This window comes from Pleuronectes platessa, chromosome 14, assembly GCF_947347685.1.
Source record: "Pleuronectes platessa chromosome 14, fPlePla1.1, whole genome shotgun sequence".
NCBI classification, from domain to species: Eukaryota; Metazoa; Chordata; class Actinopteri; order Pleuronectiformes; family Pleuronectidae; genus Pleuronectes; species Pleuronectes platessa.
Window position 1 is genome coordinate 4,256,511 of NC_070639.1, and position 27,216 is coordinate 4,283,726.

General features: G+C 40.1%; 3 protein-coding genes across 8 annotated transcripts; 2 read left to right on the top strand and 1 right to left on the bottom strand.

The window, feature by feature from the left end:
- The first annotated feature begins 1,466 nt into the window (after positions 1–1,466).
- hsd3b1 (hydroxy-delta-5-steroid dehydrogenase, 3 beta- and steroid delta-isomerase 1) lies at positions 1,467–5,223 on the top strand. Of its 2 annotated transcripts, none has more exons than XM_053439922.1 (4): positions 1,467–1,770; positions 2,372–2,735; positions 3,559–3,723; positions 3,886–5,223. In XM_053439922.1, the coding sequence occupies exons 2-4, from the start codon at positions 2,585–2,587 to the stop codon at positions 4,692–4,694; spliced, it is 1,125 nt and encodes a 374-aa protein (XP_053295897.1). In that variant the 5' UTR covers positions 1,467–1,770; positions 2,372–2,584; the 3' UTR covers positions 4,695–5,223. The 2 variants fall into 2 exon arrangements, with proteins under 2 accessions (XP_053295897.1, XP_053295898.1); XM_053439923.1 differs by having other exon boundaries at positions 2,515–2,735.
- Positions 5,224–5,757: 534 nt separating this feature from the next.
- pla1a (phospholipase A1 member A) lies at positions 5,758–16,961 on the top strand. Of its 3 annotated transcripts, none has more exons than XR_008341773.1 (11): positions 5,758–6,247; positions 7,348–7,564; positions 8,301–8,478; positions 9,240–9,348; positions 11,888–11,989; positions 12,146–12,238; positions 12,389–12,571; positions 13,683–13,772; positions 13,988–14,093; positions 15,353–15,504; positions 16,069–16,961. XR_008341773.1 is itself a non-coding variant. In XM_053439917.1 (11 exons), exons 1-11 carry the CDS (start codon positions 6,187–6,189, stop codon positions 16,157–16,159), a joined length of 1,386 nt encoding a protein of 461 aa, XP_053295892.1. In that variant the 5' UTR covers positions 5,759–6,186; the 3' UTR covers positions 16,160–16,961. The 3 variants fall into 3 exon arrangements, 2 of the variants coding, with proteins under 2 accessions (XP_053295892.1, XP_053295893.1); XM_053439917.1 differs by having other exon boundaries at positions 5,759–6,247; positions 15,349–15,504; XM_053439918.1 differs by having other exon boundaries at positions 5,760–6,247; positions 12,407–12,571; positions 15,349–15,504.
- Positions 15,116–26,544, bottom strand: popdc2 (popeye domain containing 2). 3 transcript variants are annotated; one of them, XM_053439920.1, is made up of 5 exons: positions 26,360–26,494; positions 25,351–26,155; positions 22,593–22,701; positions 21,047–21,641; positions 15,116–18,491 (listed from the first exon to the last, which is right to left on the bottom strand). In XM_053439920.1, exons 2-4 carry the CDS (start codon positions 25,842–25,844, stop codon positions 21,096–21,098), a joined length of 1,149 nt encoding a protein of 382 aa, XP_053295895.1. In that variant the 5' UTR covers positions 25,845–26,155; positions 26,360–26,494; the 3' UTR covers positions 15,116–18,491; positions 21,047–21,095. The 3 variants fall into 3 exon arrangements, with proteins under 3 accessions (XP_053295895.1, XP_053295894.1, XP_053295896.1); XM_053439919.1 differs by having other exon boundaries at positions 25,351–26,544; XM_053439921.1 differs by having other exon boundaries at positions 21,188–21,641; positions 25,351–26,543.
- Positions 26,545–27,216: the final 672 nt, after the last annotated feature.

A 27,216-nucleotide genomic window follows, 5' to 3' on the forward strand; every position in this document is an offset into this window, starting at 1 on the left:
TCACAACCTGGACTATCAGAATATGTGTGCTGCAGTGATGTCGTTTGAATGTAGGAAATTATCAATTAGACAGTAAAAAGAAAAGCAAATAATATCTCACAATTATTTATTGATATGACACAAAAAAGGCAAATTGATTAAGCTTGTTATTGCTTAAAACACTTCTTCTTAGTCTTGGGCGTCAAAAAGTGATGAGAAAATTATAAAATAAATATAAGTTATACATAATAGAAACTATTCATGATCTTTTAAGAAGTCCTTAGGTTTTTTCCCTGCATTTATGCTAATGACCACATGCTTACAGGCGATTAGCATAAATCCCTAACTAAAATACGCGATGAAAACGGATTTTATATGGCAATAAAGAACAACATCGGATCTAACAGTATGGATTCATTTTTCAAAGTTCCCGAAAATACCTAGGCTATAAATTCCTGACTGGATATAAGCTCCTGTAAAGGCTATGAGTGATCCCAAAAAGAGCGACAACACCCACACACACACACATAGGCCTACACGCACACATACAATACTAGAGGAAAAACGGCACGGAGGTTGCGGTTTATAGATACAATAAAATGATTGGGCTCAGAGGGTTTTTAACACTGGTGGTCATGTAGCGACACATTTTAGCAACTTACTTTCTCTCTCTCTCTCTCTCTCTCTCTCTCTCTCTCTCTCTCTCTCTCTCTCTCTCTCTCTCTCTCTGTCTGTCTCTCTCTTTCCTTCTTTCTTCGATCTTCCGCTTCACTCGCTACTGCTGGAATCAATGTAACTTTGCATCCGTGTAGGGTAGCCTCTTCTTTGATGTTGGTTACGTGACGATGTGCCGCGTGCTGCGCAATTGACGTTACGCGCTGTATATTTTCTAAAAGGAGCTACGTAAAAAAAAAAAAAAAAAATTAGGAGAAGGATTTTTATTGCAGCGGCGGAGAAAATTCAGCAGCGGCGCTGTGAACGTGGGGGAAACACTGCTCTGATACGTCATCATCAGACTTGTCGCTGTCACGCCGATAACACAGATCCCTTTGCTTGTCCGGTCATCAAGTTTCATTTCTCTAAACGTTTCTCCATAGTGTAGCTTCAAAACGCTCCATAGCAAGACTGAATTCTGCACACGGATCTCACAGCAACGCCCCCGAACTTTTACGCACCGATCTCAAAACCAGTGCTCACTTACTGTTACGCACGGAGATGAGATGCTCTGGAAGCACGTGTTCGCTGTTGTGCAGTGACTTGCTGTGTGTTGATAGTTCTCTATCAGGTCGCGGAAGACATGTACTTCCTGGAAAATGTAATTGGCTAAACGATAAGTCAGTCATAACAAAAATCGACTGCAGTTGGCTGAGCCTCGCCACGTCAGAAGAAGGGCGCGCACTGTCTGTAAACGAGGGCTCTCGTTGGCTTTTGCCGAATGTGGACAACCCCTGCCTTCTCCAATTGGGTCGAATGAGCTGTCCATCTAAAGGTTAGAGTGCACCCTCCATTTTGAAATCCAGAGAGCCGCTGTGTTTACTTTCTAACAGAAGTTACGACGGAAAAAAAAGTCAAAGTTGGCACTTAGCTGCTGGCTACTTTGAGATTACGCATCAGCTGGCTGTGGCTATTCTTTGATGAAATAGTGTGCTATGGAGTGATTATGTTACTGGATTCGATCGTCTGGACCTTTATCAATGTACCAACACCGTTTTTGTTGGAATGTTATCGATCTGTGGATTAATATCCTGCTTCTTAGTTGAGTGACGTCGACTGTCTTAATATTTTTTTTTGGTAAGTTGTCTGACTGTTACGTTGATTGTATCGGCTGTGGTGATCGGATCTTTAAATGGTTTAAATCAGTGGAATCAGAAGAATCTTAGCTTTCTACAGATATGTGGCATTAGTACCTAGCTGTACGACACAGTTCTTTAAATTCAAATGTTTGACGCTGATCGATAAAAAAACACACCTTGCGTCCCGAATACGGGACGCGATTGCATAAGGAGTTAAAAGTATCATCAGCAAAAAGTTCTCAATCTTCCTAAAATATATTGACCCATGATGCAGAGCTAAATTATTACATGTTATTCCTATTATCAGATTTTTTTTGTATTTAAAGTAGCTTATCTCAATAAGGATTCATTTAAATACCCCTTGAAAACAACAATGATCATCTCAAGATTTACTTTACTCCAAGATAATAAATTGTTATACTTCGAAAACTGGGTGGTTTAATCTTTTAAATACACCATATTTATTTTATATGTTTTTTACACTGGACATTTTATTTTGTAAAATATCTTAACATTAAAGCTGACAAATAAAAAAGGGATTAAAAAGATTTTCGGAAATATTAAATTACCTCTTCCTCAAATCATTTATTTCATTTCAGTGAGTAACCCTGGCCTTGTTTTTCTGAGTGTCCCACGCTGAGCCCTCCAGATTGTACAGTCCAACAACAACTGTCCTTGGCATATAAAGGTCCATCACACAGTCAGCCCATCCCAGTTTCTTCACACTCTTTTTTCTGAAAAGGCTCTTGAGGAGATCTCAGAGAGAAGAGCTTTGGAAGAGGAGGATTTTTTGTTTCTCTTTAACCCCGGCCATGTCTCTGGGAGGTGATGTGTGCGTGGTGACGGGAGCCTGTGGATTCCTGGGAAGGAGGCTGGTGAAGCTGCTGCTGGAGGAAGAGACGATGGCTGAGATTCGGATGTTGGACAAACACGTACAACCTGGAGTTTTACAGACTCTGGAAGGTAATATCTGTCTTTGTATCTGAGATAAAAAAATTATACTAAGATATGCAGCACATGAAAACTGTTGGATGAGGTTTTTCCTCATTTACCCATCTCATGAAAACAATGTTAATATTACAGTATTAGTCTGAATCTTCGAGCTTTTCCACCTGACAGCATGAAACTGTGATGATCATTTGCAAATATCATAAAGGTCATGACCACACTTTGAATTATGGTCCATTTTATATTCAGTTGAAAAATAACTTTACTGAGATTCAAAAAACGTGTTTTCAAGGATCCATGGCCAAAATTAGCAGCAAGAACAAGGACAAGTGAATTAATGGAGATAATCATTGATAATTCGTTATTAAATTGATCCCACAGTAATCAACACTAAAGCTGTTTTTTGTAAGTGCTGACTACTTTAAGTGCTGCCTAATTGATGACACACAAAATGTGTCTTTGAGAGACTTTGAGAAACGTCAAAGTGAACATATATATATATAAATCACAGAAAACATAGTGAAATACTATATTATATATATTTGTACATATATATGTATTCAAAAGGAATTTGCAGGAAACAGCACTAAAATGAAGTCACAAACTCTGTAATAAAGCATCGAGAACAAGTTATTGCACAGATAATTTAGAATAATATTGCACTTTGGGGAGGTTGATATGAAGATAATTAATAAATAAATGGAGCAGTTTACATTTATTTTTTAATGGGACAGCAACTGAATGTATTTTGAAGATAGCATATGCGTTATATCATTATATCAGGGAACACATGTATGTATAAGTGTTTTTATTGTGTTGTTAATGTCCTTTGTGTAAGATTGTAGAGGCAGCACACTTCTGAGTGTGTTCGAGGGAGACATCAGGGACAGTGACTTTGTGAGGAAAGCCTGTCGAGGTGCGTCAGTCATCTTCCACACGGCCTCCATCATCGACATCAATGGATCGGTGGAGTACAGTGAACTGTATGGCGTCAATGTCAAAGGTGAGGCGGAAAATTGTATCCATAACGAACACAAGTCTATATATCACTTACAGTCACTCAGAGAGAGAGGGAACTTGAACCTGGTGTATTAAGAAAATATAGAGAGGGAAATTAGGTCAATTATTTTCTTCCACAGAACTAAAGAGCCTCTTTCCTTTGCAGGAACGCAGGTTCTTCTGGAGGCATGTGTTCAGGAGAACGTGGTGTCCTTAATCTACACCAGCTCCATCGAGGTGATGGGACCAAACCCCAAAGGTGAACCCATAATCAACGGCAGCGAGGACACCATTTATGACTGTACCTTGAGGTTCTCCTACAGCAAGACCAAAAAAGAGGCAGAGCAGAGAACCCTGCTGGCCCACGGAGAGGTGCTTCAGAACGGAGGCCGACTGGCCACCTGTGCCCTCAGACCTATGTACATCTTCGGCGAAGGGTGTCGCTTCCTGCTGGGCCACATGGACGACGGGATACGAAACAAAGACGTTCTGTTGAGAATGTCTCTGCCAGAGGCTCGAGTGAATCCTGTCTACGTGGGAAACGTAGCCACGGCTCATCTTCAAGCAGCTCGCGGCCTCAAAGATCCACAAAAGAGAAATGTGATAGGAGGAAATTTTTTCTTCATTTCTGATGACACGCCGCCGGTGAGCTACTCCGACTTCAACCACGTCCTGATGGCGCCTCTGGGCTTCAACATTCAAGAGAAACTCCGGCTGCCGCTCCTCCTCCTCTACGCGCTCTGTTTCATTTTGGAGATCCTGTGCACGATGATCCGACCTCTCATACGTGTCGCCCTGCCACTGAACCGGCAGCTCCTCACCATGTTGAACACGCCGTTCACCTTCTCCTATCAGAAAGCCAAGAGGGATCTAGGATATGAGCCCAAGTACAGCTGGGAGGAAGCACGCAAACACACCATTGAATGGCTCGCCTCAGAGCTTCCTAAAGAGAGGGAACGAATTACAGCAAAATGATTAAAAGTTATCAACTGTCTCTCCTCAAATAGTTTGCATTTTTTCCCCTCAACTTAACCAAAGTAATTGTGTTCCTTAAACACAGCCCTGGCCCTGGGTATTAATGCGTTAATGAATGTGCAGCTTTATTCATTTAATAAATGTCCCACTTCCCACTTGGAGTCAGGGTTGATTTAACATGTGTGTTATGTCTATGTTATTTTTTATTATCAGTAAAATACAATACATAGCAATACATATATAATTGTATATGCCTTTCAAATTAGCTCCAATCTGGTGACTTGGAAAATATCCATCATGATTCATGCATTTGTTCTCTCTGACAGTTGAACACTTCACATTCACACAGGAAGAATAAGCTGATTATTATCAAACCAATAAGCTGAGAAGGAAACGTGCAGCAGCATCGCTCAGTGGTTTTTCTTTTTAGCACCTGCATGTTTTTGCTTCTAAGCACATTGTTCTCTTCTTTTCTGCCCTTTTCTCAGACCCAACTGACACATATCATAATAAAACCAAATTCATCACTTGTGAACTTGACCTTTTTGCCTCCAAAGAGAAAAAAATCAATTGATCCTTGAGATTTGCAGCAAACTTCTTACAGCTGATGGTGTTTTAGTTTTTTCTATTGAGGTTTTACACATAACTAAGCTTTAAATCATGATTAACACTGAGCCAAACAAATAACTGCCAACTGTGGCAAATATCTTTGACCTATTTGCCTTGGAATGGATTGTTCTTTTGTGTGACTGCTCCAAAACAACTGTACTTATAATTAAGTACAGAAACTGCAGTGAAATTATTTAAATACTTTAGGCTGTGGAATGAGTATTGTTTCTATATATGCACAACGAGCAGTGATTACATAAACCAGCATTGATGGTGGAACAATCGATCAGCTGATGATTGATTTAATTTAGACACAGCAGGATGACCTCTACTCACACACACACACACACACACACACACACACACACACACACACACACACACACACACACACACACACACACACACACACTCACTCACACGCACACACAGTGCAGGCCAGAGTCCAGCTTTTTAGACAAACAGCCATTGAACGCCAATGAGGTCATTCATGTATTCACTGCCAGTCAAAGAGCTTCAAGCACTTGTCGGTCCGGTACAAACGCAGTCTAAGAAAAAAGAAATCTCTGACAGATGTGATGACTGGGTGAAAACACAGAGGAAGGTTTGTTGTGGATCGGTTCAGGCTCAAAGACGAGGCAACGCCACAAGGATCATTCAAAACATTTGTGTTTTTTGACTCTTTTTGGGGATTATGGATTCCTGCCTTGCTTGACGTCTGCTGCTTGCCAGCTAGAGGCTGTGTGGTCGCTGCAGAGTTACAACACTGCTTGGATTTTCTCCAGCCACCAGTCTGGGGCTGAGGAGAACAGCAGCATTAAGCACAGACTAAGGCTCCGGGCAGATTTTTCTCTCCCCCATTCACCGCCCTGTTACTACAAACATGAACTGGAAAGTCGTCCTCCTTTGTGTTTGGACGGTCTACATCACATCACTGGTAGTGGGTAAGTGAGATTTGAAGGACTCATCGAAGGAGACATTTTCTTCTGCATAACTTCTTTTAGGAATTTGATTCATGCAATAGCTTCAAAGATGCTCGAGTGGAACAGACAAAGCTTTGTCAGTCGTGTAATTACTCACACATTGAATGACTTTGTATTGTAACACAGTATTATGATTATTCAGTCTTTGGTCCATTGATCCAATAATAATAAACAAACATTACACATATAGATGATTTATTGTTAATAAATAAATACAAATTCAAAAGTAGGTCCTTTTTGAAGCTGTAATATTTTCCAAAGTTTGTTTTAAATACATATTAATAACAATTTAGTAGCTGTGATAGTAGAGATAAATATATTCACATATAAGAATAGTTGTTGGTCAGTGACTTCATCCTTATTTTACCATAATGTTTCTTTTTACTTTGGCTGAGTTGGATTTGCATTATTAGAGCGTTAATAATACTAATTTAATGCTGCATTTGGTTTGGGTGGAGCACTTACATCAGTGTGATAACAACCACATAAAATGCCGGAAACCATCTTAGTTCAAATTGAATTTACTATGTCCTTTTTAGTTTGGTCCATTTCCCAACATGGAGGTTTATGACAGATACCGAAGCCAACCACCAGGGGTCGATCAAGCAGTTGGTTTAAATTAGGAGAGCTGTCGTGTCAGCCATCTTTATGTACAGTATATATTTTATATTTGGAGAGGTAGTTAAGAAAAGTGGTTCGCAAATCAAGGGCTATAAAAAGATAAAGAAATTGGTGGAAGTGCCAACAACTTAACGTAACACTAACAAGTCAACATAATGCTAACAACTCAAAAAAATGCTAAAAAAGAAACACAAGCTCATCGTAGCTCAGAAGTGTAAAGTAACTACTTACATCAAACTGCTAGCGTGACAAACATTTGCGGATATAAAAAAGGTTTTGCACTTTATACGTAACATTTTGATATCCCACAACATTATTATTCACAATACAAGCTTCTATTTATATTGTTGGGTTCCATCATGCGAGAAAAGCGGTTTAATGCTGCAGATACTCCACATTCAGACCCAGTCGTGGGCACATGCTTCCTTCTAATCAACCAGGTCTGGAGGAAACGCAGGGAGATGATGAGTGTGCCGACCTCAACAACACCACATGGAACGGGTACCGGCAGCAGAGGGTCAAACTGCAGGTCCAGTACCTGCTGCTGACAAGAACAAACATGGACTGTGCACAAACGTTCGACCAGGAGTCTCTCACCAGGCAGCCGTCCTCCTTCAACGCCTCCCGCCCCACCAAGGTCATCGTCCACGGATACAGGTGAGAGGAGGAGTCCCAAAGGCCCTGAAAACACCTGGACCACAGCAGACCAGTTCTAGACCAGGCCTACAGCTACTACAGGCTGAAATGGAAATGTATCAAAAGTGTGCAGGGACCAAAAGCTTCAGATTTATTCTATTTATGACAACACAAAATTTCATTGCACAATCAAGCAATTCAAAGTTAAATAACCCTTGTTGTTGTGTTTTCACAAATACAATAAAGTTTTAAAGATGAACGGTCCCATTCAGATATGATATGCAGGTTTTATGTTTCTGTGCCTGAAACTAAAAAATGGTAAATTACAACATGACATTTGGTTGGAAGATTTGTCGTGACTGCAAAGGACAGAGACTTCCATGCAGAAATCAGACAAAACTCAAAGTTCAAATCAACAGTCCGAGCTATAACGCGGACAGAGGTCGACACAGGAAGGCAGCAAGCAATGCAAAAGTTACAGGTAAATATCACAAAATCCCAAAACAAGCAAAAAGTCTCAAATCGGAACATAGCCGCAAAACTTACTGGAACCATCCAGGAAATACCAGGAATTATCCAGGAGTCTGATTCTCAATCTCATTCACGCAGCTCAATTAGAGACACAATTAGGCCTCCTACAAGCTCAGATAAGTTCAATTTGAAGAGCAGCTCATCTGGCTTGTTTTTATTCTTGTTCTTCACCTGTCAACCTCATCATGTTCCACCACCCATGATCCATCTCACCCTGCCCTCACAGAGCCATGGGCAGTAAGCCATCCTGGGTGAAGGAGCTGGCCCGGGCCCTGCTCAGGGCGCAGGACGCCAACGTGCTGGTGGTGGACTGGGTCTACGGCGCCTCCTTCGCCTACAACCTGGTGGTGGAGAACTACAAGGAGGTGGCGTTGCAGATCTCTGTCCTCATCAACCAGCTGCAGGTGAGACAAAAGCCACAGAGGGGTGAGCTGATATTCTGAATTGATCTTTGATTACAGAAGTTTCTCACATGACTTATTTATTTTGAAGCCCTCCTCCTCTTCCTGCTGCACATCATGATAATAATATTGAAATTGAATGTTGACTTCAGTTACAACAGTTTAAATCCCACAAAAGCTTTGTTCAATTTATGTGAGAATTCAGGGACTCAAAAGCATTTAATTGTTTATTAATTATTTATTTATGTAAAATTATGTGAGTATTTAATGTTTTTGATGAGCCAAACACCATAAATACTTCAAGTTGTCTGGAAAGTTTTTAGGTTTAATGTTTAAATTGGTTACTGCAAGTTTTGATGGATTCTTTACTTGCACAGAACTGATAATAACAGTGAATGATATTATAAGCCATGGAGGCAAAGTGGGCACTGACACCAAGACATGAAGAACTTGTCCTGAATCCATTTTTTCTGTCACTTCAACATTGTGTTTAAAAATATGTATATTTGTATTTATACAAATTAAATGTGTCTTTGAAATGTTTTCCAGTGTCCAGGGGAGTGATGGAAAGTTTACAAACTCTGTGTATTCTTCTTTTTGATAGATACAGAGGTAGTAGTTAAGGTAACCTGCAGGTTTCAACCTCTTCTTCTTGTGCTGCTGATGGAAATTTTCCTTCTGGTACAAATTGCTTTTAAATATGATGCTGATCATAAGAGATGCTGCTCAACATCAAGTATAGACTGTCTTTTCTTGTCCAACAGGAACACGGATGCAAGCTGGAGTCCTTCCACTTCATCGGGATCAGTCTCGGGGCCCACGTCGCTGGTTTTGTGGGGACTCTGTTTGAGGGGAAGATAGGAAGAATCACAGGTGAGTGCGGATCAGTGTTTTTGAGGAGTGATCATCTCTCACAGTTCATGTATAAAAATCCTGATCTTAAAGTTCTACTACACTGCTCCTGCTTTGTTTTAATATCGTCATGATCGCTGGTGATTAGGAGAATAAAAGCTGTCGGATGTTGTGACACTGCTGCATTGTCTAGAGTCAAAATAAGAAACAGCAACGATCCAGACTGTGAAGGTCTCCACAGCTCAGAAGTGACTGAGCCTCTCGTCTGTGGCAGCGTGACCTTGGAAGATTAGTGGCGCTCTTCAGAGGCTCACGCTGCTCACTCCCTCCAGCCAACACAATCCACAGCTCACTGGTTTATGTCGGTTGTTTAGCGCGGACACTCGTGTGAGTTAAACCCTTGTGTGGTGTTCAGGTTTTTGTCGCTCAGCCAATGTTTGCAGGTCTGGTGGACCCACTGCATTATTGGATCTTAAAGTCAATACAGCTTTAACAATTTATCTAAAAATACAGATGTTTTCATTATCTTAATAACAAGCAATATAGAGAGCGTATATGGTTTATATTTGTCATTTACCCCTGTTAAATCACATTTATGAATAAAAGGGGTTTTCGTTTTTTTTTTATCAAATGCAATAAATAAACAAGTACAATCAAGATATAGATGGAAAAAATAATATCAGTATTGACGTTTATTTCTTGGAACCCAATTATAAATTGATCACACTCTGGCAGGCTACACAACACGAGCAACACTTGCAGGTTCCTTGCATATGATGAAGCAGCATCACAGGCAGCCCAGATCTTGATTCCGTATTTTGCGGGTTTAGACGGTTTGTACTGAAGGGGCAAATGACATCAGCTGCTCATCAACAGTGACAATAGGCCCAGGGTTGTAAAATAGGGTGAGGCGGGGCACCCACTTGTCCCATACTGTCCTGATGGCAGCTAGCTTGTCTTTCTTTCCTATCAAAGCAGGGGTTCGGTGGATTCCCCTGTGGATTTGAAAACTCCAGCAAGGATAAGAACCCCAAAGTATGAAGATAAATTGGTTTGTTCCGTCTCATTCCACCTCTTTAAAAACCACGCTGTCCTTCCAAATAAAGTGCAATCTAGAATTATTTTCTGGATGGAATCTGGGATGAAAAGTTAAAAAGAAGAATTAATGTCCTGCACATGTCTGACCGCTATCTGGGTTGGCACTGGTTGCATCCTTATTACATTGGTAACCGTGCGGGGTGGCTCATTTCTTTGGGCAAAAGACCATGCAACTTCTTTTGACATCTATATTTCTCAACTTGCTGGCTGCTGACGGCCTGGTCCTGTGTTTGGCTGCTGATGGGCTTTTCTTGAAGCTGGCTGTTTGTTATTCTCACCCTCTTTTTTCAAACTCACTTTCAGACTCTGAATTGACAGAAATATGATCTTCATATTTCTCAAAACTCTTCCTCTTCATTGTCTTCCAAAGCTTCTCTCTCTTCAAAAAGGCCGTCTGAGCAGAGAATCTTTTCTCCATGTTCATTGATTTTGATTAGGAGCCACATGTTCAAAAAAATGTATTTGTTGTATTCCGCCCCCCAATTTGCATCTTGGATAGTGTGAGAAATTGTTTTTGAATGTTTCCCGCAAGACAGAGGGTAAAATGTGCAAGAATGAGGGAGCAGAAGTTCTTAAAATGAACAATTTCCACACTTTTCTTATAGAAAGAAATGTGTACTCATATCAAAAATACATCTATATTTCTGTATAGATTTATAGTTGGTTTCTAGTTGTGGTCGGTAAAATACTAGTTCAAAACTTTTAAGAACTGCAAAACACCCTGAATCGTTTTTCTGCAGATGTGAAACACGATGTGACTGAATCCAACCAGACACATTTTCTTCTGTTTTACATTTCCTCTCTCCTTCACCCCAGTAGTTGTGCGCCATCTACAGATATTGTGGCATTATTACGTGATCAGCCTGAACATCCGAATCAAAAATGAGACAAGGAAAAATGAGAAGCTTCACTTTACATTTTAAAATGATTTTAAAGGAGACAATTTCATTCTCAGATTTTCTTTCCTCTTGTGTATTATTATGGTTTTTTTTTTTTTTTTGTGAAGATCGGTCAATGTGAATGTGTTCCAGGGGTCTCGGGGGTCACCGTTGAGCCATTTTGCCACGGCCATTGAAAATTCCCCCAGAATACATACATTTTCACCACTTTCTAATTTTCTGCAAATTTTTGTAAGAATTCAAGCATTCAAAAGGCCAATTCATTTGCCTGAAAAAAAAAAAATAATAATCCTTACAAAATCAATAGGGCCTCACTGTCTGTCAGTGCCTGTCAGTGGTCAGCTCCTAAATAAACCTGGATATATCAGTAAATACACAAACTCTATACCAGAAAGTTGCATTTGAAATACAAACTAAGCTTCACAAGAGATTCTGAACTGCCGACAGCACTGAAGAAGGATATTGTTGCATAAATGATCATTTCTCATGCAGGCTGTGAACTTCATCAATTCAATCCTTTAATTTCCTCCTTTCAACCCGAGTTTTCCCTCCCTGTTGTCCAGGCCTCGATCCTGCTGGACCCATGTTTAAAGGAGCTGACACCTTCGATCGGTTGGACCCGTCTGATGCTCTGTTTGTTGATGCCATCCACACAGACTCTGACTGTGAGGAGACAACTTTAACTTTCTTTTCAAGCTGATAGAGCCCAGTGCTGCACAATGCATAATGTTCTTGTCTGACATTTTACCCCTTTATAGCGTTAGATCACATGACATTTCTTTCCACTTAAAATGAAATTATGAGGTTTTCCTCTGCATCAGATTTTGGCATCTCCATCCCTGTGGGTCACGTGGACTTCTTCCTGAACGGAGGGATGGATCAGACAGGATGTGCCCGCTCCAGGTTCGCCTCAAGTACGTTCCACATGCTGTAGCAACAGCAGCTATGCTTCTTCAGACCCCTTTTAATCAATGTGTTGTTATTAAAATGTAAGTTCTAACTATATAGATGTATTTATAATTCCCGAAACATCTGGCTCCCTTAGTGTCTGTGTGTGTTGTCAGTTCTCATCTACTCTCCAGTGTACGGTTATGTGATATGTGACCATATGAGGGCGCTGCACGTCTACATGAGTGCGTTGAATGGCTCCTGCCCTCTGAGGGGGATCCCCTGCTCCAACTATGAGGACTTCCTGAATGGACAGTGTGTGAACTGTGATGTCTTCAAGGGGACGTGTCCTTCTATAGGTAATAATGCACCAACATTCTACTTTAATGAACTGTTTCACACATGCTCACTATAAGTTCTGATATATTTATGTGAAATTGAACTTTTATTATATGTGCCAAATACACTGTTGCTGTGTGCAAAAAAAATCACTGAAGCTGACCCTCTTTAGACAAATCTATGGAGTACAAGTCCCAAAAATGTGGGGACCTTTATGCAGGATATTACAATCCAAGAATAGTATTCATCTCAAGGTACAAAGTTTTTATTTCAGGAAATGATGACAAACTGTATTTTCTTTTATCCTTTTTTCTCTTGTCATTAATTTAAGTATTGTCTCTGTTTCTCTAGAGTTTTACTTAACGTATATCAAGTTACGATCATGATTTTATTGGATTTTACAGGATCTTTATTAAAAATTAAATGTGACTGAAAACATAAAAAGTATAGTGATTGAAGCTCTTTTCCTGAAGGTTGAATAACAGACATGTTTTACACATTATTCTAATACAAAAAGTACAACTAGGAGATAAATGTGTAAAATCTTCCAAAGCTTCATTTTAATCATATTGTAAATGTTTATGACTGCCTTTAAACAGTCAAATCTATTTTTCTTGTTCTGAAAAGCAAAATAAGTAAATATTCCATGTTGTAATAGCGGTATGTATTTCCCTCTCAGCAGCAGTGACAGTAGCTATAGCTGCACTGTAGCCTCAGTGTGATACAACTTCTTTTTAACAGATTGATATTGACTCCGTACAATCTATAACTGTTTCCACCATTACAACCAGAGATAAAACTCTCTGAAACATCACACGTGCAGTGGAAGTAATTGATGTTTCCTTCAGGATGTAGAGAAACAGAAGGGGTGACGAAACACCAGCACATAAAGGAAAGAGGTTAAACTGCATATGGTGTTTCAGTCTCAGTGTCACCAGTCGATAGAACTCGCGCTGCAGCTCTGCTCTCGTCACACGGCAGCTACTGGCAGCTTCTTATCATCTCAGGCCCTGATACGCCAACACACACTGATACTGTGACGCGGTTAACGTACACAGAGCCCTTTCTTATATGTGACATACAAGTGTGACCCTCATTCACTTTATATGTGTGTGTGTGCGTGTGTTTCAGGTTTATCAGAAAACAGTGGGATAGCCATATCTCCAATCCCCAAAGAGCAGAAGCTGTTCCTTCTCACGACCTCTTCGCCACCTTTCTGCAGTGAGTGAGTGTGTGTGTGAGAGAGATAATAGTTGTGGATTTATTACTCCAAGAACAGGGTGGCTGGCTTCAAGTGTTTTCAATAGACTTCAGGGCCCCAAGGCAAAATTGGCCCTACACCAACAGTCAAGAAGAAGATTATTTGTGGTTGTTGTCATTTAGACAGCTGGAAACGTAAGAAGGTAAAGAATGTGTGTTGTTGTTCCTGTGCTCAGCTCATCACATCCTGCTGGAGTTGGAAGTTTCTCCACTGGATAAAAGTGCTGAGGTGGAAGTGACGCTGAGGACTGGGAACCTGGGAACAGAGCGGAGGCTCAGGTTGTACGTACCACACCTCGGATTCCACTAAGCAAGTTCTACAGGCCAGAATAGTAACTTTAAATAATAGCAACTGATTGATGGAGTTTTTTAAAGGTAGCCAATCCTGCCAGATTACACATATCAATGCAATTTTTTTATACTTTGAAATTTAGATTTCTGTTTAAAATCAACATTTTATAGCTGGAACCATTCTTCAATCAGTTAAAGAACCTCACATAATAAGCTGAAGTCATTCTTAAAACAATAGTGCCAAACGCTTTGATCAAGCAAAACCAAACAAAGCACATGAAAATAATTGTGATTTACAGCCAAGCAAAATTATCCTTTTGCACAAAACGTCTGCATGTTTGACCCTCTACTGTCGTGCATGCTGTTTACAAGGAGAGAGGACGAGTTGAGATCCTGTTTCCAGACTTTTACAACAAATATAAATAAATGCGGATGAAGGACTTGATGTTCCTTTGTTTACTGAGTTACTCTGAGATTTAATTAAAGATGGTGACTTTGAGTTGACGTGAAGGAAATCAACACAAACAGCCACAAAAGCTGATGCGTAAATTCGCTTTGAAAGCAAATGATGCAAAATAATCTGCATTATAATGTAAACTCTAATCTCTCAGCAACAATTTCAGTGTGACAGCGTTCTCTGAGATTGTCTTTGTTCAGCACAGACTCTGACAGACGCTTCTCATCCCGCAGCTCGTACTGTAATAATTTTTCTCAACAGAAGAGACGAGTGTGCAGCTTCTATTTTCAGACGCGAGGTACTGTATTTCCACTGTAAAGAGCCGGCCAGGTGCAAGATACTGAGCCAGAAACGCTGAGAGAGGAGAAGTGTCTGTGCACAGGTTCACTCCAGTTCATGAAAACCTTTTTTCACCTGCTTTTCATTTACTTTACCGGCGGAAGAAATAAATCTATTTCTAGCTCCGGCCATTGTCAGGATACTTTTTTTTCTTGCAATATTAGATTTAATCAAATCGAGCAAACACATTGAAGAAGACACAACAACACTTATGGAGTCAGTCTGCTGTTTTTCACTTTAATTGGCAATAACCAGAAGCAAAGCTAGAAGTTTTAGATCCTTTAAAAAAATATGACACTGGCCCCCCAATAACAATAATGTTGGTCATATGGAGGCCCCCTGTTAGTGCAGAGCCCTTGGAAACTGCCACTGGTGATGAATGTTGCTCAGGTGAAAGTGTGTGTGTTTGTCTCATGACGTTATTCCAATGGAGATGAACGTGTGTTTCAGTCAGACGTCTACGACAGTGTACCGGACGGTGATGGCTCATCCCGTGGTTCTGTGTGAGATCCACTCCATCCAGCTGAGGAACACCGGCTCTCGGTTCTACAGGCAGGGAGACATCCACTTCAAGTCTGTCTGTCTGTCCGGGTTCCCCTCTGTCAGGTATACAGGACCAGACATGTATATTTTAACTGTGCAAGATTTCACACTTCCTCCTCCTGGCAAGGGCAAGTTGATCCTTCTGCAAAGTTACTCACAGATACTGGGATCCCAAAAGCGTCCAGGCCGGTTTCTCTCAGGCTGCAATCTGTTGGTCGAGACACGATCACTACTGCACAGACTCTTGCTCCAAATTACGTCGAAAGCACAAGATGGCAGTTGTTACATCCAGGATATTTGAACAGTTTATGGTTCATATGTACTGAGACATCTGGCACATAACTGTTCGGGCATCCCTTAAGTCCTCGTGCCTGCATTATCCCTGATTTGATTCTAGCCAGGGTCTATGTTGCATGTCATCTTCTCTATTGCCTTTTAAGAACAATAATCATCTCAAAAATACAGTTATAAAGAAAAATCGTGACAAAGTAGAGACTCCACCTGAACCACTTTGGTCTTGTAGAGTTTAGTCTCAAGTTGTTTTGTCCAATGTTTGTCTTAACCCATGTTTAATAGCTACTTTCCTCTCAAAGTTTAACATTAACATTACATGTGTCTGTGTTTCAGACGAGAAGATCCGTTGTGCGTGAACAACGTCAACGTCCGACGAGGACTTCCATGGTCTCATGACTTTGTGCAGGTTTGTGACTCCTACTGACGGAAGGGAGAAATCTGCTCAATAGGACAGTGGAAAAAATATATATAATAATGAATCTATGCTGAAGTCAGCAAACGAGGCCAACATGACCTCTAATTCACCATCTTCTCTAAAATGAGATGTAAATCTCTGTGGAACCACACTGAGAAGCACATGCTGTTCTGGATTTACTCTACTACACACTCAAAATGCAAATTAGTCCCACTGTTGTTCGCCTCATCCACTGACTTCACATTGTGACTGAGAGAAATAAGTGATTTGAATCCTTATTTCTGATTCTGTTTTTTGTTATTTAACTATGCCTCTTAGTTCCTTCCCTTCACTTAAGGTGTTCTTTGTTCCTGTTGTCTGGTTTTGTTCCGAACATCTGTCTCACTTATGAACTCCAGGCTACAAGAATCTGTTCTATTTAGGGATTCTGGCAATAAACAGAAAAATAAGTGGCGATTGTCCTTTAGGGTTTTCCCAGTTGATATTTGAATGTTTATTTCCCACAATAAAACTGTAAAAAAACTGTAAATAGAAGCATCTTCATGAAAGTTTACTGTAATCAAAGATTTGAGAAGTGTATAGCTACCGTTACATAAATCCATAAAAATACCAACAAGCTTTCGGCTCTGACGGCAATGTGACACCAAATACAGGGCGGCTGAGGCCCAGGAGGTAGGGACCAGAATAATGAAGGTTCGATCCCCAGCTACTCTAAATTCCAATGTGAGCTCAAGAAACTGAACCCCAAATTGTTCCAAATTGTGTAAATTGGTAAATGTTGCTTGTACTATAAAACGCTTTGAGTGGTCAATACTTGTGTTGTGACTTTTTTGAGTATTGCATTCATATTTTGATTTTAATTATATCATCTAATATTCAAATCACAGAAAATCCGATACACCTTCACTGCACACAAACATCTTTATGGAGAAATCTTGGCCCCATTAGAAAAACCTTTTACAAACACTGACTGCGTTCTTTTAGTCCCATCTCTCTATTTTGGAAAATAACAACAGACAATTCACATTGTGAATCTGTGTATAAATTCTCAATTAATTACAAAATATCAAATAAAAAACAGCATCTCCAATCCAATATATCGCCAGAGTAGAAGTGAGAGGTGGTCGTACATCATCTGTTAAAAAAGCATACATTTCTGCCACTGAACCAAGAGTCATGGTGCATTCAGGTAAATAACAACAACACATGAAAGTAACTGAGAAAATCTACGTCCTGAAGTTAATGTTTTCCAGATCTTAAGAGAATGAATTGATGAAGATTTTCCTCTTTCATACACTTATACATCAAATCAGTTTATACTAAATACAGCTAAATTTGTCATATCTAGAAAATGTGTTAAAATTGTCAACCAACTTAAAAGAATAGTTAAATTAGTCAAAACGAATAAATTACGTTTTTGAATTAAACTTGATAATTGTCTTGATTTATCTTTGTGTCACCACTTCAAGTCATTTTTAAGTTGGTCCAACAGTTTTCTTATTCTAGTGAATTTAAACCTGTGCAGTTAAATTCATTCTCTAAATACAAGTGAATGTCTGTGCGTTAAACATCAAAAGTCCTTAACTCAAATGAAGTAGAGGCATAATCAAACAATCCCAGATCCAACATCGAATATTAGTGAGATGGAAAAAACATGAAAAATCAGATTTTTAAAACATTAAAATAACTTTTTAGATATTTGATGTGCTGGTGAATGACAAAGTGAAGGCTTGTCTCTCTTTCATGTCTCAGTGCCAGCTACTGATGAAGGTGTTCTTGTGATTTAAATTTGGGTTTGACTTATCGTTAGAAGTTCATTATTATATATATTTTAAAGTTGGATACAGAATCACTTCCTGTTCAAGGTCCGTCTCTTTGAACATTTAATCAACTCGCTCAGGTTTTAAATTGTACCTTGTAAAAATAACATGTTCATTAAAAACAGCCAACAGATTTTAAAGCAGATTTCAGAGCCTCATTTATGCCTAAACGTTGCTTCAAAGCCATTATGACCAGAATTTTAGGCAAACTGATTATAAAGTGAATCGGTGAAACATATATGCTCAAAATATTGATTGTTGCAAAATATAAATTTTGCATTTTGGCATCGGGGAGAAAGAGGAGCACATGTTTACCATACTCAGGACTGAAGATGTGAACTGAGCGTGAGGAGGAGGAGGAGGAGACGATAAGTGACATGTGACACATTCATTCGACTGCACTGCAACATATATCCGTGTTTCCAGGAGAGACTGTTCTCACAGCTTGGGAGTGTCGGTTGGAGCCAGCGGCGCTCTGCCTCTCTGAAACCGTGGCGGTCGATCCTCGTCATTATCACCTCCTGGAAGATATTCAGATCTTTAGTAAAAATCCTCTTCTACATGTAAAAATCAAGCCTAAATTTAAAATCAATCATATTACTATCCAAAGTAAAGTACTCATTATGAAGAATGATATAACAATACACTATTTTTGATTTATTTATTAGAAGTCTGAAGAAAGGCCTGCGCTCCAAAACGTTACTGATACGGGTGTGCTGACATTTCTCGTCTTCTAAATTTCATCGCTTCTGTCCAGCACCATGAGTTTATCAACTTTAGATGTGGGGGATTTTGTAAACTCTCTGAATGGGTGTTTGTCATGATAGTATTTTACTGAGCTTGTTGAAAACCTACAAGAAATTAGAACCAAAATATCAACTATGATCTCACTGTATCTACATGACAAGCCCAGTTTAAAGGTTCAGTGTGTTCAGTTGTCATAACAACTCAAAAGATGTTTAGTTTGTCCAGTCTGGGCTACTGTATGAAAAACATGGCAGCCTTCGCAGAGAAGACCATCTCCTGATGTGAATATAAAGTATTTCAATATGATGGGCTCCATTGGGTAAAGATAACAACAATTCTTACAATATAAATGAAACACACTAGTGAAAACATCCATAGGATTATGTTATATTCAATTTCTGCCAATAGATCCTTTTCACCTAAATCTTACACACTGGACCTTTAATAATGAGGGACTGATGTCAAAAACACATAGCTGCATACATTTCACACTATTTCAATATTTTCTGCTGAACATTTGTTGCTGTTCAAACAGAAATGGAGGGACTATCACGAATATCCGAGGGTTCAAAGTTGTGGATTCACGTTTTGCAGATTGGAGAAAATTGAGTTGCCACGAGGTCTGAGTTTAGAGCCTCCTCTGTCTGAAACGAAGTTGTGTTTCTGCGCTCTGTGATAGATTTGATCTACGGCCTCACAGCCGCCCTGCAACCTGAGCCGGACATTAGACCAACTATCTGGCTATGAAATGTGATGCTCCACCTGTGACTGGAGGGCTGGTAGAATGGCAGGTGGGGTTGAGGCGGGTTGATGAACACATAAGCAGACCGATAGCCAAGTGGTGAGCACACTGGATTAAAAGCGTGGCACTGAACTTTTTGGACATCCCCTGAATTCCCGGGCTCTAATCCTCGTCAGATGAGGACACAGCTGATGCCACTGCCTTCCCCCCCCCCCCCTCAGTCGGATGTCTGAAAGCAACATGAAGCCGCTCTGCACTCATTTGCTGTTAAACTGTTTTTACTGAGCAGATCTCTTCTTTCTGAGAGGACACTTTGAGCTCTCCTACTGCACCAACCAAGACTGGCAACTTGTAAAGGGACTGAATTAGAGCTAACAAAGATTTTAATCCTAACATAGTGTTGAGAAAATATAATAATAATCCAGATGTTCCCAAAGCAGAGGAGCACAACAGGAAATATTCCCAACACCATTTCATTTCAATCTACAGTAATAAATTGTTTGGTATAGTTCCATAAAAACCAGCCAAATCAAAACACAGGCTAATCATTTACATTTGAAAATTAATTTGTTTGGACTTTCAAATGCTTAAAAGACAGAGGAGCCACAGCATCAGATGCACAAAACAAAATGACTATATTAATATATCACAGTAAAGATTTATTCTCTTATGACAGAGAATAAAGCAACACAACAATTCAGTATCACACATTCGTAATAGCATGTCATTATTTAACAAACTGACTGAATTATAAATTGCCAATCTAATAAAATCCTAATAGTTTACTGTATAAATTTGATGATTGGAGATCTGATCATATCTCATGATCATCATCAGCGCTGTACACCTTCAAATTTACATTTTATAAAAAAAGAAATTGTAAATTTGTTGATGAAGATCATGTGATATATTTAAAAGTTCCAGAACAAGCTAATAATTAAATCTTGGGTTCAGATTATTTTCTCAATTACTGTTTACAAGGAAAAGAATGAACATTAAAACCTTGATTTGACTGTTGTGTATGTTATTGTGTTCACATTTCACCCAGAGGTGCAAGACTACTTGAAAATTAAAATAAAAAAATTGTCCAAACATGTTACAACTTATGTAACAATTGTTGTAACTTAACAGTGAAAATTCCTGCATTTAAAATCATACTTGAGTTAGAGTAAATAAATAGTAATGTACACAAAATATAGTATAATGTGCAAAATATAGATATTCTAATTGATACTGGCCATTAACCAGTATTATTTTAATGTTTTAGATGGTTGAGGTTGATTTCATGAACTTTATATGCTTAATTAATTAATAATTGTAAATGTTTTTACGGAGATTATATTTTCGGCATGTAATGTTTAAGTCTGTAAAGTAAGTGGTAGCTACAGCTTTCAAATAAATATAATGGATTAACAATAATGTATTATGAATAAATATATGCCACCAGGCAGATTGCATCTGCAACATCATTAAATCGATATTGCCCTATGTGTCACGACAAAGCCAGGGTTAGTAAGAACTGTGCACTTCAAGCCATGCACACACACGCCGCCCCCACACCACTCTCCGCCCAGGTGAGGTACTTACATGTAGCTTAAGTGGTGACCCAGTGTGTTAGCTCCAGCACCCTGCCCCTCTACCTCAAATAATCCCTCTCACTGCCATAATCCATTAAGGAGCCCGCCACATCAGCAAAGTCCTCCAGGACCAGGCTGGTGGAGTCCTCACCAGAGATCAGCTCCGGGTCCGATGCCCAGGGGTGCTGATACCGGTCAGGCTGGGAGGGCCGGGGTTCATCCAGGTATGGCTTCCTTGGTCCCTGCAGGTACGGCTGGAGGGGCTGAGACTGGGCTGGGTTGGACTTCTCGTAGGCCGGCACTTGGTCTTCATCTTGCTGCTCAACTTGTTGCTCCTTAGGGATGCCGCCATCGCTGAAGCTGCCGCCCTCGCTACCCTGCGAGGACGGGGCCAGCACATGGTAGAGACTGGGCAGGCGGATGTCCAGCAGCACGCCGCTCTTGATGTAGAGCTTGCTGTTGAGGTTGTAGAGCTTTTCTGCAATGTCATAGCCCAGCATGACGGAGAAGAGGCGGGCGATGTAGCGTTCCTTTGAGATCAGCATGTAGAGGTGGCGGCGACGCCATGAGATGTAGCAGGAGTCCTCCTCTGCTGTCAGGGTCACCTGGGGAGTAGGAATGTCAATGTGTTTTCTCCGATCAAGAGTTCATCAAAAAAATGGACCGCAAATAAACTGCTGCCTAGACATAAACAATGATTTACAATTTTTGAGGTGACAACTTTACAAATGTTTTAAAAGGAAAGACATTATGCAAGTTTCAGAAATGTCTGTGTGACATAAAATGTATCATCGCACAATTTTGTGAGACATCAACGACATACACAATTCATTTTGGAGAATAACACTATAGGTAAACAGAAATTTTGTTTACAAGAAATACCCCAGGGAATTAATTTCAATGTAAAAACATATAAACGAAAATAAATTGGTATTCAATTAACTCTAGGTTGAAGTTCTTTTCTATTTGAGGTCCAATGTCAAGTGTTTGGTGAATTTTTTGAGTCCACAAAACACTTTGGGAGTTTCAGGGATTAACAATGTAGCAGACAAATCCAATAAATTGAAGACATTAGTGACTTATCTTCAGACATAATAAACAACATAATAACAAAAGCAATAACAACAGAAAAAAACGAACATACCTCCATACGTGTGGTGTCATCCAGGGGTCCGAAAGCCCGGACATTCAAATTTGACTCGAAGTAAGGTCATTTACACACATTTTATAAGTCTAAAAGTCCACCAGAAGAGGCTAAGCAATAGGACTTAGCAATTCCGACAGAATCAGGAGCAGTTTGGAAGAACGTTATGTTTTTTCTGTTGTTTTAGTACGTATGAAGAAGGACTCACCATTGACTTCAATTGTATTAAGTTCTGCTCTGACAAAGTTTACCCCTGACACCCCAGAAGTGTTTTGTGGACTCAAACACTTCACCCACACCCCACATCAGCATAGGGGTGAGTAGATATTGAGTACATTTACATTTTTGAATTTTTTAAGTTAAAACATGTAATCAACTTTAACGTCTCTGTGAGTTAAGGGCTGTGCAGTACCTGGAACTTTCCCTCCTCGTTTGGTCTGAGAGACTCCCACTCCGGAGAGTCGAGGAACTGGTGGCGGTGGATGTAATGAAGGAACTGGCCCTCCAATGATACATTGATCCTGAGAGACAGAGAGAAATAGAGACATGGCGTTAAAAAGAGAAACAGGTATTTTTCAGCTATTTCAGATAAACTGATAATAGCAAACTTCCTCTTTTGCCTCTCCACACACAGAAATCACAGTTCAGGGATAGCGAGGCACTCCTCCTTCTCTGGGAAGATTGATTTAAAAAGGACATAGTTTCCGTAGAGTGAGATAATCCAGCACATGCAACATCAGGACTTCATTGGATTATATCAAAAATGTCAAAGCTTGTTTTATCCTCACTTTGGTGTCATTTCAGTGCTGCAGACGATCTGCTTCATATCAATCACCTGACATCTACACAAAGAGATGGACGTCTCCTTCAGGAAATAATTCTTTCAAATAAATATTCTCCTCCTGACTTTGTCCTTTCTTAGGTCATTGTTACAGCAGTTGTTACTTTAAGAGGGTATTCTAAAAATGAAATGGAAGTAAGAAAATAAATTGCGAGTTAGTATAACTGGTATTTTGTTTTTGCAAATTTGTATTTTTTTTTGAGAATCTATTCATTTTAGCTTGAAGTATTGAGGCAGAGATAATAATGTAGAAATGTTTATTTAAACTCTTCACATCATTGTTAATTAAGAGAAAATGTTGGGACCTAGAGGAACATATAATTGGATTGCCTGTACAGCAGTCCCACCAATTAACAGCTATGTTGCTGCAGTGCATTGTGGTCTGATTACCCTATAAGGAAGCTACACAGTCGTGGACAGGGATCTCCGCCAGGGAGTCCCACGCCAAAAATGTCCCTGTAACACCAGGGATCCGGGGGCAGCTGTGTGTCGTGTCAGTGGCTCAATCCCCGGCCCCTCCAGCTCACATGTCCTAGTGTCCTTCAGCAAGATACTGAACCCCAACTGTCCCCCAGTATGTTGTCTGTTTATGAATTTGTGTGACATAAATACCCTGTATGAATACGTGTGAATGAAGCCTGTTCTGTATAGTTCTTTAAGCTGAATTTACGTTGTAGGGAAAATTTAAATAATGGGTAGAAAATCTTATTTTGACTTAAAATGCCTTTAAACTTATAGAGTTCCAGAGGCCTCTCAGGTAGAGTAGAACTTTGACATCAAAACTATAAGGTTTTTGTTTTATGATTTTTCAAAATGGCAGATGTAGGGTGAGTCTAAACCCATTTTTAGACATGATTTTCCAGAGAATTTGGTCTGGACATTTTGGGGCGATTTTTACATCTGAACAACGCAGCAGGAGATTGGGCCAAGGTCTGACAAGAAATCTTTTTCTGAGTTTGGTGTGGAAGACCGTGGCTTGCGTGCACATGCAGAGCTTTGACCTCAACCCGAATGGAAGCAGTCAGAGTTGTAGAATATTAACACCCATGGTCGTGGAATGAAATGTTCCAACAATCACTTCTGTGTGTCCACATGCTTTTGGCCATGTGAACAAGAGACTCTTGATGACACATTAACAATGGAGCTGCTTAAATATCAACATTGCTTATCTTTAAATCTGAAAAGTAGGTCTGTTGAATGCAGGCACAGACCAAAAAATCATATGCTGCACATCTAATACACAACTATCTAAGAAATGCAGAAAAAATCTGCTCATTGTTCCTTTGCTTGTTGTTTAAAATGTGTCTTGCACACCACGAGCAGTCGACACTGTGTCCAACCTTTAATTCAAGGTAAGAGGAGCAGTCAGCGTCCACTCTCAATGTTCTAAGTACAAAGATATCGTTTAACCAGCTGGCACTCTGCAGGGGGACGATACACCAGTGAGTCACAGACAAAAATACTCTGTTTAACAATTCTCTTGTGTAGGCTCCAGAATTGTGAGATCTAACACAGCTCTACTTTGAGGATGTTTGGATGAAGAGGATACATTTCCTGTGAAGGCTGGACCCTGCCAACAGCTGAGACAAAAATAGAAACTCAGCTCTGGAGTAGCCAGCTGAAATAGGAGATTTCTTCAAAAAAAGATTGGTGTTATCTTTAGCTTTAAATCTATAAATTCTACACTATGTCTGTAGTGGAAATTGGTGAGCAGTAATATAATAGTGTCATTAATATCTGCAAAAACTAAATGCTTTTTTCAAAACAATCAAATGTCAAAGCTACCTCTCTCACAAGTCTTAAATTGTCCACTTACTATGTGAACACGTATAATAAGTCGGGAAATCATAAACACCTGTAAAGAAATGCACACCAAAGATATTGTGAAAATTCTAAAATGATCGTTTTTGCAGAGACTGCATCAGAGAATTGTTTGTTAGTGGAGTAAAGTACTTTAACTCAGGTGTTAAAGTATGATTGTGTAAAATATGTAAAGCTAGCTTTCCTCTCATAGAAATTTTGTATGACCGTATAACAACAATCTTAAAAGGTGCCACTAGTGAAAATTAGCAGCCAAAGAACCAGATATATCCCTCGGCAGATGGTGGGGACCAAAAACAAAGCTACATTAAGTAGCGTGGATCTTACATTCAAAGAGTGAACATAAACACATAAGATGTAATGCTAATGCTGCTCCATGACTGTGTTAATAAGCTAAAGTTGTAACTTAAAGGGTAATCCTGAATGTGAGATGTGTTTTCACTGGTTAGTGTTGTGTGTTGGTTGTATTCTCTGGAAACAGACGTCCACACACATGCACACTCCCCACCTCCCAGACAGCAGGAACGAGAGCTGGTCGATGGGCGTCTTGCCCTCCACAGCATACGTCTCTCCGGCCTTCAGCTCTACCGCCTTGTTCTGAAACGCTCTTGCTATCTCCTTGAACACCTCGACGGAGACGCCCAGCGGCAGGTAGACCGCCTGGTAGAGGGAGGTGAGCTCCTCGCTGCGAATACCCTGCTGGTGCAGTCGGTGGAGGAGGTGGCAGATCTGAGCCAAGCAGGCCAGCAGCAGAAGCAGGTTCCAGGTGAAGACATCCAGGCCGCACATCGTCATCCAGCCCCACAGGGTGAGGCACCCAAAGGCCGGGGTCAGGAAGCCAAAGATGAAAAGGCACCCGTAGGCCCCACTGCCTCCCATGTAGCCCAGGAACAGGATGGTGTTGCCCAGGTGGTAGATGGCTCCCTCGGTGTTGTTGGTCCAGCCATCGCACAGAGGGGCGAACAACAAACTGTCCAGCAATGTTGAGTTGTCTGCGCTCATGTTTGAAACTCCTCAAACAGACTCTTGTCCAACTCAGTGTTCCTGTTTGACTCACAGCTTGATCCAGAATACCGACAAGAAAATGTCAAATGTTTGTTCCCTGGAGTTGCAGTGAAAAAAGCTTCAGTGTGAAGAAGTTCTCACGACTCTACTTGTGATAGAAACACAGCTGGAATGGCTCTTCTTCTCCTCTCATTATGTGTCCCTTGCTCTCTCCCCCTCCGTCTTGTGCCCTCTGCGTCTTCCTGTCGTCTCTCTTTGCAGCGATCTTCTGCCTCTCGCCCGCCGGCCCTGCACTGTCGAGCCAACAGCTGGAAGAGAAAGGACACGGGAGGGGGGGAGGTTGCCGATTGAGCCCTAGAAGGATAACCATGTTTGGAATTGAAACCCAAGGAGGGAAGAGTGGTGGACGGAAAGCAGGCCTGCTACTTAACATAACAGAAAGAGAAGGCGAGAGAGGGGCAGGAAACACGAGGGAGGAGAGGGACTAGAAAAAAGTTCTATAAGAGACTCACAAATGGTCGCACACATTTGTTGATAAAGTTCCTCCAGAGCTGCAGCACAGTTCAGTTCATGATACCAGTTGACTCCCTGCAGAGTGTGTGGCTCTGCTGGGGAATATTTAGAGGCACTGAAATGAGTGGAATGACAGCACAGGTCAGATTTCAGGTATAAACACCAGTCAGTGCCACCAATACCTTCATGTCTGAGTCACGAGAACTCTCCAAACACGAAGAAACACATGTTCTCTGCTTTGTTTACTTTTAGTTTAATCGGTGCACAGCAATAAAGAGAATGTAATAATAGTGCAAACAAAGTCCGAACAAAAAATAAATACTAAATCTTGGTACAAATATTTAGGAGGAAAAGATTGTGATCTTTGTGATGTGGGATTTTATTCTGTAATTTGTTTCTCATCTTATACCAGATCAGTTTCAGTGTTTCATGAACGGTAAAATATTTTTGCAATGCAGATTCTTTATTTTTCTGTAAGGGTGCAGCCTCTGGAATTAATAAATCCAAAATGTTAAGCAACTTAGTCTAATTATTGATAGAATCTTTTGGATAGTCACTGCATTATAGATCGGATATTAGTTTCATATGCATAAGCAGCATATTTTGAATATATGAAAGTTTCAAACTTTAACAGGACATAATCAATTTGTACTGAGCAGATGTTACCCAGTCAACATCCAGCTTGCTGTTAGACATTCACATGGATCCATCTTGTAACATCTGAGTGCACACATTTTCCATAGACAAAATTATAACCTTGGATCAAATATTAATTGAGCTTTAAAATGTTTCTAAAAATTGCAAAGTTCTACAATAAATATTTTGCAACAATGGACCAAATGATCTCGACACTCGA

Excerpts from the sequence above, each read along its gene's own strand:
- popdc2 (XM_053439919.1), bottom strand. The coding sequence starts at position 25,844 with ATGAGCGCAGACAACTCAACATTGCTGGACAGTTTGTTGTTCGCCCCT. Across the intron at positions 22,702-25,350 it reads TCGTTCCTGCTGTCTGGGAG|GATCAATGTATCATTGGAGG; the intron begins GTGGGGAGTGTG and ends TCTGTCTCTCAG. Across the intron at positions 21,642-22,592 it reads ACGAGGAGGGAAAGTTCCAG|GTGACCCTGACAGCAGAGGA; the intron begins GTACTGCACAGC and ends CCTACTCCCCAG.
- pla1a (XM_053439917.1), top strand. The coding sequence starts at position 6,187 with ATGAACTGGAAAGTCGTCCTCCTTTGTGTTTGGACGGTCTACATCACA. Across the intron at positions 8,479-9,239 it reads TCCTCATCAACCAGCTGCAG|GAACACGGATGCAAGCTGGA; the intron begins GTGAGACAAAAG and ends CTTGTCCAACAG. Across the intron at positions 11,990-12,145 it reads CATCCACACAGACTCTGACT|ATTTTGGCATCTCCATCCCT; the intron begins GTGAGGAGACAA and ends CCTCTGCATCAG.
- hsd3b1 (XM_053439922.1), top strand. The coding sequence starts at position 2,585 with ATGTCTCTGGGAGGTGATGTGTGCGTGGTGACGGGAGCCTGTGGATTC. Across the intron at positions 2,736-3,558 it reads AGTTTTACAGACTCTGGAAG|ATTGTAGAGGCAGCACACTT; the intron begins GTAATATCTGTC and ends CCTTTGTGTAAG. Across the intron at positions 3,724-3,885 it reads GTATGGCGTCAATGTCAAAG|GAACGCAGGTTCTTCTGGAG; the intron begins GTGAGGCGGAAA and ends TTTCCTTTGCAG.